Consider the following 13,029-nt stretch of genomic DNA (forward strand, 5'->3'; position numbering starts at 1 on the left):
CCTGCCCGTCATGGCAGGAACCGGCAGCGCTGCGGAGCTCGGTGCAGCACCCACCTCGCTCCTGGCACACAGATGGCCATTATTAAGAAACAAAATTAAGTCTTTCACCCTCTTGTGGCAAACTTCAGAGCCTCGGATCAGCTGCACGAGCCTGTGTTAATGAATAGCGGATTGTTCCTATCATTTTGCTGAAATACACATTAACCACTAGGAATGGGCTGCACAGGAGAGTTTGGCACTTGAGGAAGAAAGGAGCAGGCTGGGGGTTGCCATCCCCTCCCACTGGGTTGGGAAAGGGGTAGCAAAGGATCCAGCGGTGCCCGGTATGAGCAGCATGGTGGCCTCTCGGGATGTCACAACACATCCCGGTGCAGGGGAAGCTTTGGCATGGATGGGTGAGCAGCGACAGTGCCCAGGGAGATGCTGGGATGTGCAAGCCCCGAGCGCCCGCCTGCCAGCCAGGCTGCAGCACCTCCAATAATTAAGTACTATCAACAATTGCATATTAATTAATTGAATATCCATTATTATTAATTAACACAGTAATTAAATCCTTCCCGTAATTAACACACCCCCCAGCAGAGCGGTCTGGCTTCACAGCCCTGGTGCGCCACGGGAGAGGCTGCGATGGGGACCAGGGACAGAGTCAAACGTGGATCCCTTGGGGCTGGCACTGGACACCCCCCCCCCCCCCCAAACCCCCCCAGGGACACGGCAAAGTCATTCCTCCAAAGCAAGGGCCTCGCACGACATTTATTTGTATTTTATTATAAAAAAATACAGAATCCAAACGGGGGGATCCGGATAGCACCAGCACGACGTCGAGGACGAAAGCGGCGTGTCTAAGGACAAAGCTAGGCAGAACGGAGACCAACACGCAGAACCAGCGCCAGCGATGGGCTGCTCCCGAGGGGCAGCCCGGCCCACAGCGAAAGCCCCCCCCCCAGGCCCGCAGCACCCGCTCGGCCGCTCTCCCGCAGTCGCTGTACACGATATAGATATTTATATATATAATCTATATATATATAAAACACAGACCAAAGGCCAGGGTTTGCTGCTCCCCTTTGCGAGCTCGGGTGGGTGCTGCCAGCCCCTCGACGGAGCCCTCCGTCACCCCCTGCATAAACACGATGCTTTTGCTCGCCTTCAAGAACCACATCTTGGTCTGGACACACACAGGGACTGGGACGGGAGGCAGGGAACGGCAGGGAATGGGGGGATGCCAGGGTTTATTGTTGGGGTTTGGGGTTTATTTTTTTTATTATTTTTATTTATTTTATTTTTTTGGTATGTTTCGGATGGTCGAGATGAGCTTATTGCGAGATTTCAGCTTCCTAGTCTAAAAAAGAAAAATAAAATAAGATAAACCCTTCCATAAAATTCATTCTCAACAATACATTAAAAAAACCGCTCACAGTACAGCGCTGTATGTACAGGGACAGAGCCCCCCGCGCCGGAAGGGTCTGGGGTGCGTTCATAAAGGTGCCCTCAGCCGGGGGCTTTGGCCGGGTCCGAGCCCATCATCACCATCCCCAGGGACCATCAACCCCCCAGGGCATGGGGGGGCTCTCACAGGATGCCCCCCCCCCGGGGTGGGACAGCTCCAGATTTAAGGCGAGGAGGGGTCAGGCCCCAAGGGGACCCCTCCTTGGGGATCTCCCACCGCTAGGGTCAACCTCGGATCGGGGTTTCACTGGGTTCTTATTAATGCAAAGAAGGAGAAGGAAAAACTTCCCAAGTGCAGCCCCAGGGACACGGATGAAGGGGCGACCATGGGGAGCACCGCGATGGTCCCGCACACGGCCAATGAACCCCTCCGCCATGGGCATTCTCACACCCCCAAGGTGTTGGGGTTGATGTGGTGCAGAGCAAGAGAATGCAGAGGAGGAAAACCTGCTCCGTGCGATCAGCCCTGCCTGGATGGAGAATCCAGCCCCAGCTCCAGCCAAACACCCCATGAGCAATCCCAGCATCCGGGCAAGCTCAGCCTGCCGGCTCCCAGCGCCTGGCGGTGCTCCTGGTGCCAGTGGCCATCCCTGGTGCTCCCAGTGCCGGTCATTCCTGGTGCTCCCCTCCAGTATGTCCGGCTTGCTTTGCTGTTCACGGAGCCGTCCTGGAGTCCCATGGGGACAGCAGTGGCACGCATGGTGCGAGTGATGGAGACAGGGTCACCCCACCAGGCACTTGGTGGGGGCTCGTGTCCGCCCAGGCCCCTCATCACCGTGTCCCCATGGTAGGTGGATGCCTGGAGAAGCGCCTTGGGGCTGGCACCATGACATCCTGGTGCCGGAGCGGTGGCTGGGCTGGGAAGGAGTCTGTGACAATGGAGCCGTCGGCACCATCACTGTGCTGCTTGGTGTCCGGTGTGAAAGCAGGGCTCCGTGCGGGGCTGAGCCCGGCCCCGTGCGGGTCAGTCTGACACGGGGGAGCCCGGGCTGGAACAACCCAGCAAACAAAAATAAACCCCTTTTTTTCTTTACAAAAACAAAAAAACCCCCAAACCAAACAACGAGGCCTCTGTATTTGGTCTGGAAATGCAAAAAGCGACATCCAAGAGGCAGAGCCGGTGCTGAGCGAGCCGCAAGCACGGGGATGGGAGCCGTCGGCGTGTGCAGCCGGGATCCATCCCGTAGGATACCCCTTTGCTCCCGGTGCCATCCCCCGGCGCAGTGGCCGTGCGGTGACAGGGACTTCCCTCGGTGGCAGGATCAGCAGCACCAACCCTCCCCGGGAACTGTCCCGGGGCACCGGAGCCGTGGCTCGGAGGGGGTAGCCGGAGGTGATGCTCCCCGGAGCTGCTCCCCGGCGCGTCGGTGTCAGCGCTACGAGGCCAGGAGTGTCCAGACGACCGGCACCACCACAAGCACGGCGCGCGGCACCCTGAGGCTGCAGCAGGAGTTGTTGCTGGTGAAAATGGGCTCCGGGGACTCGTACAGGGAATCGTCTGCAGGAGAGGAAAGGAAGGAGGTGTGAGCCGGAGCCCGAGCCCACCTCAGCATCCCAGGGGCTGGGGTCCAGATGCTGATGATGATGCTGGCTTCCCCCATAGCAAACAGCTGGGTGCTGGTGCCCCACCAATCCCAGCTTCCCAAAGGCATCGCTGCCATATGCACTGGAAACTGAGAATGTTTCAAGGACCCAGCCAAGGGTCTTTTGTGCCCAGGGTAGCACAAAGGCACCCTCTCCGTGAGGGAATAAACCCCCAATCGTGTTAACACACTAAAAACACTACCGGGAGAGCTTTCCCCACCTCCCGCTATGCCCTAGTCCTGAACAAAACAGAACGATTTTTTACAGATGGTTTCATTATACTGGGTTTTATTTTATAGCCATGCAAACACACAAAAAAAAGAAAGACATCCTTTCTAAACGGTGACATTTCGCAGGCACTCGTCCCCAGGGAGAGCTGCTGCCATTTGCTAATTACACGTTAACAGGAGAAGAAAATTATTAATTTGTTTTTTTAAATGGCTGAGTTATTTGATTCTGAAAAGTAGCCACTGTGCAGAGATTATTATTCATTCACCCCCCCCCCTTTGGAACTCGGCAGCAAATGGCCATCACCAGGCACAGCGCCTGCCATGGCACAGGCACCCTGGCACGGCTGTGACATGGATGTGGGCATTGTCCCCATCCCCATCGGGTGCTAACCAGGTGGGACCCGCAGCATCCCGTCCTCCCCCAGTCACCCAGGGCCACCACCCCCTTGCCCCATGGGCTACCCAGAGCCCCCCCCGTCACTTACTTGTTGGCCGAACATAAACCTTCAGCTTCAGGCAGGACCTGTCCACTGTGTTTGGGGGGGATGCGGCTGCAGGGAGGCAAAGGGGAGAAGCAGCAGGTTAGGGGGGGATGTGTCCCCACAAAGGGTCCCCAATGGACAGGGAGTGATGGCTCATGGGGCTCTGTCCCTGTGGTGAGGGGCTGCGAGCACAGGCAGGGCTGTGCTGCTTCCCTCAACAGGTAAAACAAGGATAAAGGCACAGAATAATACTCACTGGGAGAGAGAAAGGGAGTAATTGCAATAATTATCTTGGTGAAAGTCCCCTCTCAATAGGAGAAAATGTGATTTATATATACGTTTTTAAAAGAATTTCATATTGTCTCAGAGTGAGGGTTTTCTTTGCATTAAAGAAGGGCAGAGAGCATTATTTGCAATGAAGTTTCATTTCAGCTTAAGGAAGGAAGGGGAATTGGGACGCTGCTTGCAGGAGAGGCAGCAGCAAGGGGCACATGCAGTCCCCTCGGCTGGCCATCACCATCCCTCCCCTTGGCTCTGAGGGACGGACACAGCAGGTTCCTGTTCCAATGGTGACACCCGACAGGACCCATGTGGGTTATTATAACCACATAAACCCATGGGTCAGCTGCAGAGGGGCTGCAGCCCCCCCCGTCTCCACATGGCCCCTTGCAATGGTACCCCTGGACTCCTTGACAGGCACATCCAGCTCAGCATCATGCCCATGGGAGCGGTGGCATCCAAGAGGGGATGCTGCAGAGCCTCCACGGTTGGGAGTTTTCCCTTTTCCCCCATGGTGCTACCAGCCCCACATGGGAAGGAGAAGGTCATGCCTGCCGTGCCATGCCCCGGTGTGCCGCGCTGAGCCGCATCCCGCAGCAGCTCCATCCGCTGGCTCTGTCCCCAGGGCCAGCCCATGCCCTTGACCCAGCACCGGGAGAGTGAGCGCGTCCCTGTGCCCGCGAGGTTAATGGCATTCCAATTTGCGAGCTCGAGGAGGAGGTAATTTCTTTTCTTTCATGTCTGCTAAATACGGTTCCTCAAAGAGGCATAATTTCTAATGTTCCGCATGACAGGAATTCTAACCGGTTTAGCAATGATCAGCTTCACCATTTACTTCTGTGTAATCTCTCCCTAACGACATTAAAAATAAAAAAAAATAATAAAATAAAATAAAATAAAACTGGGGGGGGGAAGAAGAGAGAGTTGTAGCTGCTGTTATTTCACAAGTGACATTTTACAGAGGGAAAGGGAGAGGGGGGCAAAAATGGTAATTTAATATAGATAAAAGGAACAAATTAAGTGGGCTGAAAACAGATGCTTTAGGAAAAAGGGGGAGAAATAATAAGGCAGATAAGCACACGGCTGGCTCCGGCACGGGAAGAGGCCCCCCTGTCTCCTTGTGACATCGCTGAGTGCTGGGGGTCACGGCTTCTCGTTTATGGTTCTTTCACCCTTTATTGATTGCCAGACTCCCAGTGATGGATCTGAGCCCCATCAGCTGATTTTGCCATGGATCTGGTGCTCTGCCCCCCCCCCCCCCCCCGTGCCCAGTGCTCCAGAGGCAGAAATTCAATGAGGGGCCTGATCAGCCTGGTCCTGCCACCACTGCCTGGTGCCTATGGGAAGGTTTCCCCCCCGGTTGGCCAGTTTGGGCTTCATCTGTTGGGTGAGAAATAGGAGTGCAGTCTGGGAGCGCATGGGAATACACGGGAGTGTGGGGGGCCACTGCCTGGGGCTGGTAGGGCTGTGCCACTGCTTCGGTGCAGCACCATGACCAGTGCCTGGTGTTGGTCCCGTGGGGATGAGATCAGTGTCCCCATCATCCCGTGGTCCCTGGAAAGTCCTATGCACTCCTGTGGCCACCCCATGGCTGGGACTCAGCCCTGGAGAAGGCTTTTGGCACGAAGCGTGCGCCGGTTGGGATCCCCACCTCGACTTGGACATGCTGGTGCTGTCACCACAAGGATGGGTTTGGGGGCATGCAATGCAAACCGAGCTGTGGCTCAGCATCCAGGTCTGGTCTGCACTGCAGGGTGATGCGGGAGACATCCCTGGGGTGTTCTCAGCGGAACCCCCCTCCATCCCTCCCCACCATCCCTACTCACAGATGTAGTAGTACTCGTGGCCGGGTCTGAACTCAAAGCCCAATGAGAAGGGGGTGAAGAGCTGGAACTTCTCTGAAAACTTGAGGGGCCCGTTGGGGGAGTCGGGCCGGTTGCACTCCCAGCGCTTGAAGCCCCTCTGACGGTCGCAGGATGCGTGCCCCTCGTAGTTGACCATGTAGAGGATGTAGCGCTCCATCCGCTCGGGCAGCGGCTCCTCGTAGTGTGGGCAGTAGATGTCCAGGTAGTCGTTGATGCTCACTTCCACTGTGTAATCCCCGTGCTGAAACCTGAAGGAGAAACTGGCGTCAGAGGCACCACGTTTCACCGGATCCCACCATGGGGATCCCGGAGACCTCGGGTATGCCAAAACCCTTGGTTCCACCACAGCCCAGGGCCTGATCCAGCCCAGCTCTGCACCGCTCTCCTCAGCACTCCAGTGTCCCCATTAACCTACAAGATTAACCCAGATCCCCATGATAAACTGGCACCTTTTAAGTCACAAAAGGACCATTATTCACTGTGATGCTGCGGCGGCGCTGGCACCGCGCTGCAACCCCGGTGAAATCTGTGCTTCTGGCACTGATTACCTGAGACATCAAGGGATTAGCAGTGCTGGAGAGCTCTGGCACACACACTGGTAGCTCCCGGCTCCTGGGGGTGACCCCTGTGACACCCCCATCCCTACACTGCACCCTGAGGGGGGGCATTGCAGCCCACTGGAGCTCCTAGCACTGCAGGTGATGGAGCTGGCGGCCAAAGTGCCCGGCTCCCCCAGGAGCCAACCTGGCAGCTTGGCTTTAATCTCTGCTCATCGAGCTCGTTTTCTTTGCTAATTAATTTGAGGTCCCCCTCGGCACGAGCAGGGCTGGGGGCACGGCACGGTGCCAGGGCTGGTGGGGCAGCGCTGCAGGAAGGGGTGCTCAGCATGGCCTGCGGGGGTAGGGATGGTGGCCACTGCTCCCATGGCCACCCCAAACCAGCGGCCTGGGGGCTCCCTGTGCCCAGGGGGGTGTCGAGCAGGAGGGAGCGGGGCTGAGCCTGGCTCAAACTCATCACACACTGAGCACGGTGACCTGAAAAGGGAAGGGGGGGACCGCAGACAGCAAGGGTGGGGAGCAGCAGCGTCCAGCCCCATCCAGCTCATTACCTGCTTCATAAGCACTCTGAGCACACAGGGAAAGGCGCTAATTAAGGAGCAGGGTTTTTCTCTCTCTCCTTCTCTCTCCTTCCCCGAGTCAGTTGTGCCAACCCTGCCCCTGGCAAGGTAGCATTTTAAATGTAAAATTAATACAAAGGGCCAGGATTTGCTGGGAAACAATTTTCAAACGCACACAAAACAATACAAAAAAATCCCCCAAACAAAACACCTTTTTCTGCCTTTTGTTTAAAAAAGAAAATTACTTATTTTAATGATCATTATAAAAGCCCAAGCAAAGGCGACTGAAACAGGAGGGCACGTGCTTAGCAGGGGAATAATAATAATTATTCTTTTTGGAGGGGAATAAAAACATCACCTGACCCCAAGGGCCTTCGCTGGACTGGCAAATGCTGCATTAGAGCTGATGAGCTGTGATCAATGGCACCAGGCATAAAGTCGGGTTTTAAGCTAAAAACAGGTTTTTTTGGGGGGATGGATGTGGGGAAGGTTTGGAGGGATGGATGTGGGGCACGCTTTGATGGATGGATGTGGGGCAGATTTTGATGGATGGATGTAGGGCAGGTTTGGGGGACGGATGTGGGGCAGGTTTGGGGGATGGATGTGGGGCAGGTTTGGGGGATGGATGTGGGGCAGGTTTGGGGATGGATGTGGGGCAGGTTTGGGGGATGGATGTGGGGCCATGGTGGCAGCACCAGCACTGCGGCCCCAGCACAGCAGGCAAAGCCCAGCACTGGAGGAGGCAACCAGCACAGGGATGCCCTCAGGATGGGGATGTGGGGATGGGGGGACATGGGGATGGGGGTCTGTGCTACTATGCCAAGCACAGGGCACCCTATGGCTGGACAGAGCACCCAGTGCAAGGACAGCGCCTCATGGAGCTGGTCTGTGCTTGTTCCATCCTATCCCAGGCACTGGCCATATGGAACCACCAACAACCTCTGCTCAGCACAGGATGAGCTGTCACCACCTCATCCCCCCTTGGCTTCAGCTTTCCACGGCACCATAACCACACTGGCACCCCCGGTCCAGCACACAGCACCCTAAAACCTGTCCCCGAGCATCAGCGCCCACGAGAGACCCGAGCCGGAGCCCCGTGTGATACCCGAGCTAACGGCAGTGAGAGGGTCTGAGCTCATCCCTCATTCGGCTGCTGCAGAAGAGATGCCCCTTTCAGAGGGCAGCTTCCAAACTGGAGCGGGGTCCTCCCGTGTCCTGCTCCCATCTGGCAGCAGTGGGCATGGAGTGCACGCTGCCGTCCCTGCACATCTCAGACACACGTGTGGTTTCTGCCAGCCTTGGGGTGAGCTTTGTCCCCACCTCATCTGAGCCCTTGAGTCCCAAAGACACGGGGACACCAGCCCTTTGGTCCATTGGGAACTGCAGAAAGCAAGAGGAGAGACCTCCACTTTGGCACACCAATAAAGGCCAATTCACAACATTTTCAAGCCAAATGAGGAGCTCAGCTTTGAGCAAATCCATGTTCCTGTTACTGAGCATGGGCTTACCACAGCCGCACACATCATGGGGCAAGGACGATGCTATCAGCAGGAATGATGCCATGGGATAGGGATGATGCCATCACTGGGGCTGATGCAATGGGATAGGGATGATGCTATCACCAGGAATGATGTTGGGGCTGATGCCATGGGATAGGGATGATGCCATCTCCAGGAATGATGCCACTTCTGGGGCTGCTGCCAGAGTCCACCACGGCCACCAGAGCTCTGCCAATGGACACAGAATTTGCCCGCTGCCAAATGGGTTAACATGGGAGCTTTGTTTTTCCCTGACAGAGACGGATGGAGCAGCCTCCCGGCCTCACCCGGCGGGATGTTACACTTGACAATTGACTACTCTCAGCTTTCAGCTCTGTCAGCTACCATTAAGACCTGGATCCTGGCTAATTGGGTGCTTCATTAGGGGCATTCATTACTGTTAGCTCTGCCTGACAGCCAGGCCTGCTCTGCCAGCAGGGCAGGGGACACGGGCAGGCCCACAACCCCACTGCTGACCCCATTGCAGGGACTCCAGTGGTGGAAAACCCCCTGGGACACCCTGCTTGGCAAGGCCACGGCTCTCACCGATGCCAGCCCCACAGTGCAGGGGGCTGCATCCTGTATCGCTCTCCCACCCTCTGCCAGCCTGGTCCTGGCACCAGCACCACCACGTGCCGGGCCCCACGTTGTTGGCTCCATCTCGGATCACGTTTAATTGACAACTTTCCCGGTGCCATCACGCGCCGGCCCCTTTGCATGACAAGAGCAGGAACCCATTGGAGTGAAATTGCCTGGAATAAAACATTGGAGCTGGTGGAGCGGCTCCGCTGCCCGCCCTCCTGCCTGCGCTGCAGCGGCACCAAACCCTGCCCGTGTGCCCCCACACCACGCCAGGCAGGGAGACGGCTCCACGTCAGGGCCTTCCAAAGCTTTCACCTCTTGGATACTCCCTGTGAAGGGTAAAAAACCCCTCAAGACCCTGCCCTGCAAACCAGAGGCAACCTCAGCCTGAGCCCCCCGGCCCCCATGGGGCAGAAGCAACCACGAGAGCAAACCCTGCCCAGCCCAACAGCCAGGCTTGTGAGAGCCCAGCCCTGGTCCTGGTCCCCCGGCTGGGCAGGCAGTGCCTCAGCTTCCCCTCTGGGTACCAGGAGCATCCCCCAAAACTCCCAAACAAGGGCAGCCAACCCAGCAAGGGAACAAAGCCCATTTGTCCCTGGCCTCGCTGCATCCTGCAAGACCAGCCAGTGTCCCAAGGGTTAACTAATTCAGATTTTTCTTTCCTGAACAGCTTGAAAAGAGATATGATTGCACCCGCTGAAATATGGGGGGGGGAGATATATTATGGAAGGAAAAGAGCTATTTAAGCTGAAGAACAGCGTTGGCACATAAACAAATGGGTATAAACCGGCCATGAATAAATTGAGGCTGGAAATTAGGAGGTTTGTAACCCCAGGAGCGAGGGGCTTGCAGAGAGGCAAGGAGGGGGCCTGGGGCAGGGTGCTGCCGGCACCGGGGCCCTGGGCACAGGGATGCCCCAGCTCCAAGGGCACCCGTCCTTGCGGGACCAGACGCTGAGATCCTTAAAACCTCCCTTATGCTTTCATCTCCTGAAATCTCCTTCATTCAAATAGTCACAGCATGATCAGGAGTAATAAGCCTATTACAGAGCAAAATAAAACACAGCAGCCCCCCCTCCCCAAACCAGCCCCCAGCCTCACCCGCCGCCCTCTTGCTGTCTTCTAAACACAACCTGATGGAAATTGGGATGCTGTGCGGGCAATGCCAGCCCCCCGCCAGCCTCCGTTGCGGTCCCCCCTTCGGGAAATAGGCACAAAGCAGCTCCTGGGCACTGGGGGGGGGGGGGGGGCAGGGAATGGCCCCCGCGGGAGGAGGCATCCGCCCGGCCCCTTTCAGCAGCGTTACGGCTCTTTTCTCCATTAATCCTGTTGCTCGGCTGGTTGCTGGCACGTCCATAGCCAGCAATGGACTTCATGCCGGGAATGTTTAAGCTGGTTTTCCCATCTGTTTCTCTTTCTCCTTGGACAAGCCGGCAGCGCCCAGTGCCGATCCCGTGGGATGCTGCAGGCAGTGCCGGGAGCTGGACTTTGGCCATGTGTTGGTCACAGTGTCCCGGAGGCAGATTCATTCTCCCCATGCAAGAGCAGTAGTGGAGCTCAGGTCTAATGGAGGCTCTGGGAGGGGATGGAGCCAGAGCTGGATGCGCTCGGACACATGGGTCCATCCGATGTTGGTCTATCGGGGTTGGTCCTCCCACCCTGTCCCATCACCCTGCCAGCACCAAGGTTCATTGTAACCGTGCTGGTTGGTCCTGCATGGCCAGAGAACCAGCATGAGAACCCACTGCTCCCAAACTGAGCTGTGCCGGAGGATCCCAGCATCCAACCCAGCCAAGCCCAGCGGTGATGCTCTGGGGTTATGGCCACAGCCTGTCCTCAGCCTCATCTCTCCCATGGAGGTGGTGATGAGCCCTGGTCCCAACGGGGCTGTGTGTGTTCCGGCAGCATCCCCAGCACCGCAGCAGTGGGGCAGAGCGGGCTGTGGTTCATGGTACGCCTGTAATGTGGTCCTGAGGGACCCGCCGTACACACACCACCTAAATTATTTAATTTCTCCAAACTGCTGCACCTTTATAAATCATTAAAAGCTCCTTTTGATCTGTGTTAATGAGGTTTCCTCCGCGTGGTGGTTGGGAACACTCTCCGGCGCCAGATAGAGAATCAGCTAATTAAAAATATAAAGAAGGAACAAGTGGGAGGAGGGATGGGTCCGGCATGGGGCAGGCACAGGGCGATGGGCACAAGGGATCGCCACCGCCCAGCCAGGGTGCGGAGGAGGAAGGGATGCTTTAGGGATGCTCATCGTGGTTATGCCCTTTCCTCTTCTTCCCTCTCTTTTCCCCGGGGATGGGAGGATCCACGCTTGGCTCTCACCACCCATCCCCACCTCACCACATGCCCCGACAGGAGAGCAGCCAGCCTGGCAGAGCGGGAAAGACGGCGTCAAGCACAATCCATCAGGAAGGAGCCCACAGGCAGCGATGGCAGCAGCACCATCACATTTACTTGGGAGTGTCCCCAGTGTTCCAGCCCTGCGCTCTTTGGCCACTGCTCTGCTGGGCTGGCCGGGCTGCGGGTGCCACCCCAGGGGCTCCAGCACCCACTGCCCACTGACCCCCATCCCAGGGGCCTGGTTTTCCCCCCAGCCACCAAACCAGGAGCTTTCCAGCCGGGAGCCTGAGGAATGTGCTGGTCCCAGCTGGAACCGTGTCACTTGGAGATGCTCATGTTGGCCAAAACACAGGGCTGCTGGTCCTTCCTGACCATGTGTGTGGAGAGGGATGCGGGATCGCTCTGGTTTGGAACCTTGGATGCTATCCCAGAAGCTGAGAGCCTGGGGTTGTCCCTTTGTTTCAACAGCCCGGCCAGTGCTCAGGAAATGATCCCCCCTCTTTGGGAATGGTGCTGTGCAGAGCCATGGCCGCGGGAGCTGACGGGTCAGGCAGCGAGGTACCGGTGGGGCTGGTGTCAGCCTTGCTTTGCCAGCCCTGACAGCTTTAATATCAATATTTATCTCAACTACAAAACTCCAAGCCCAGCTACATATTCAGCAGCTCGATTACAGTTATCTGGAATGATGGTGACGGCTCCCACAGACGGGAGGTTAGTTTGGGCTTAATGCCATTTGACAGCCCCAGCGCAGCAGGGATGGGGACAGGGATGGGGATAGGGATGGGCAGCACCGCCTTCATCCATCATCCGACCTGAGACCGAGCTATGCCGAGAGCTGTCGGGATGGTGCTGGGACACACGACTGGCTCACATGGGGCAAGCCCCAGGGCCCCCAGCAGCCCATTGAGCCCCTTGGCACCACTCTCCCCACCAGCAGCTGGCACAGAGCAGCCCAACAGGGCCTGCCCTGATGTGCCCCACAAGCCTCTCCTGGCACCCCTGAGTCACCAGGGCCAGGCCGGCGAGCCCTGGCTTGGCTTTGGCATGAGCCTCCCTGCATCACCCCCAGCCCGCAGGCACAGAGAGTTCCAGCATCGGTAAATCATTGATGGAGTCACCATCAGCGTGGGTTTGTGCTCAGCCTCCGAAGGCTTCGCACCCTGATGGGGAAGGACCCTGAGAACCGGCTCTCTGCTGGTTTTAAATCCCTAAAACTCTGCCAACCACTGAGGCTGTGAGCCTCTACCCTGGCACTGGTTTGCAGCCCCAAGCAGCGTGTTCATGGCACAGGCAGCTCTGTGGTGAACACCATGCCCACCGCATGGGGCCGGCTCTGCTGCAAACCCCAGGCTTGCTCCTTCAGAAACCTGCTTTCTGCTCACTTTCTGGCGGTGCCACAGAAGCCACCGGCTCCCCTGTGCCGGCACCACGCGGTTCCAGCAAGCTGGAGCATGCAGCAACAGGATGAGCCGGAACATGCAGCATCCTGGCGGGCTGGGGAGGGCCCTGTGGGTGATGTGTGAGAATTCCTGTGCAGAACCAGCACTTAGCAGCC

The 13,029-nt window shown here is 57.2% G+C and overlaps 1 protein-coding gene across 1 annotated transcript in view; it reads right to left on the bottom strand.

The window, feature by feature from the left end:
- Positions 1 to 727: 727 nt before the first annotated feature.
- The window catches only part of EFNA2 (ephrin A2), a 44,975-nt gene continuing 32,673 nt past the window's right edge, over positions 728 to 13,029 (bottom strand). The window contains exons 2-4 of the mRNA XM_034070686.1: positions 5,848 to 6,134; positions 3,746 to 3,811; positions 728 to 2,944 (exon numbers count right to left, since the gene is read on the bottom strand). Coding sequence (XP_033926577.1) covers positions 2,823 to 2,944; positions 3,746 to 3,811; positions 5,848 to 6,134 — 475 coding nt within the window. The 3' untranslated portion in view covers positions 728 to 2,822. The remainder of the gene's footprint in view (positions 2,945 to 3,745; positions 3,812 to 5,847; positions 6,135 to 13,029) is intronic.

The sequence above is a fragment of the Melopsittacus undulatus genome, chromosome 19 (genome assembly GCF_012275295.1).
Source record: "Melopsittacus undulatus isolate bMelUnd1 chromosome 19, bMelUnd1.mat.Z, whole genome shotgun sequence".
Classification (NCBI taxonomy): domain Eukaryota; kingdom Metazoa; phylum Chordata; class Aves; order Psittaciformes; family Psittaculidae; genus Melopsittacus; species Melopsittacus undulatus.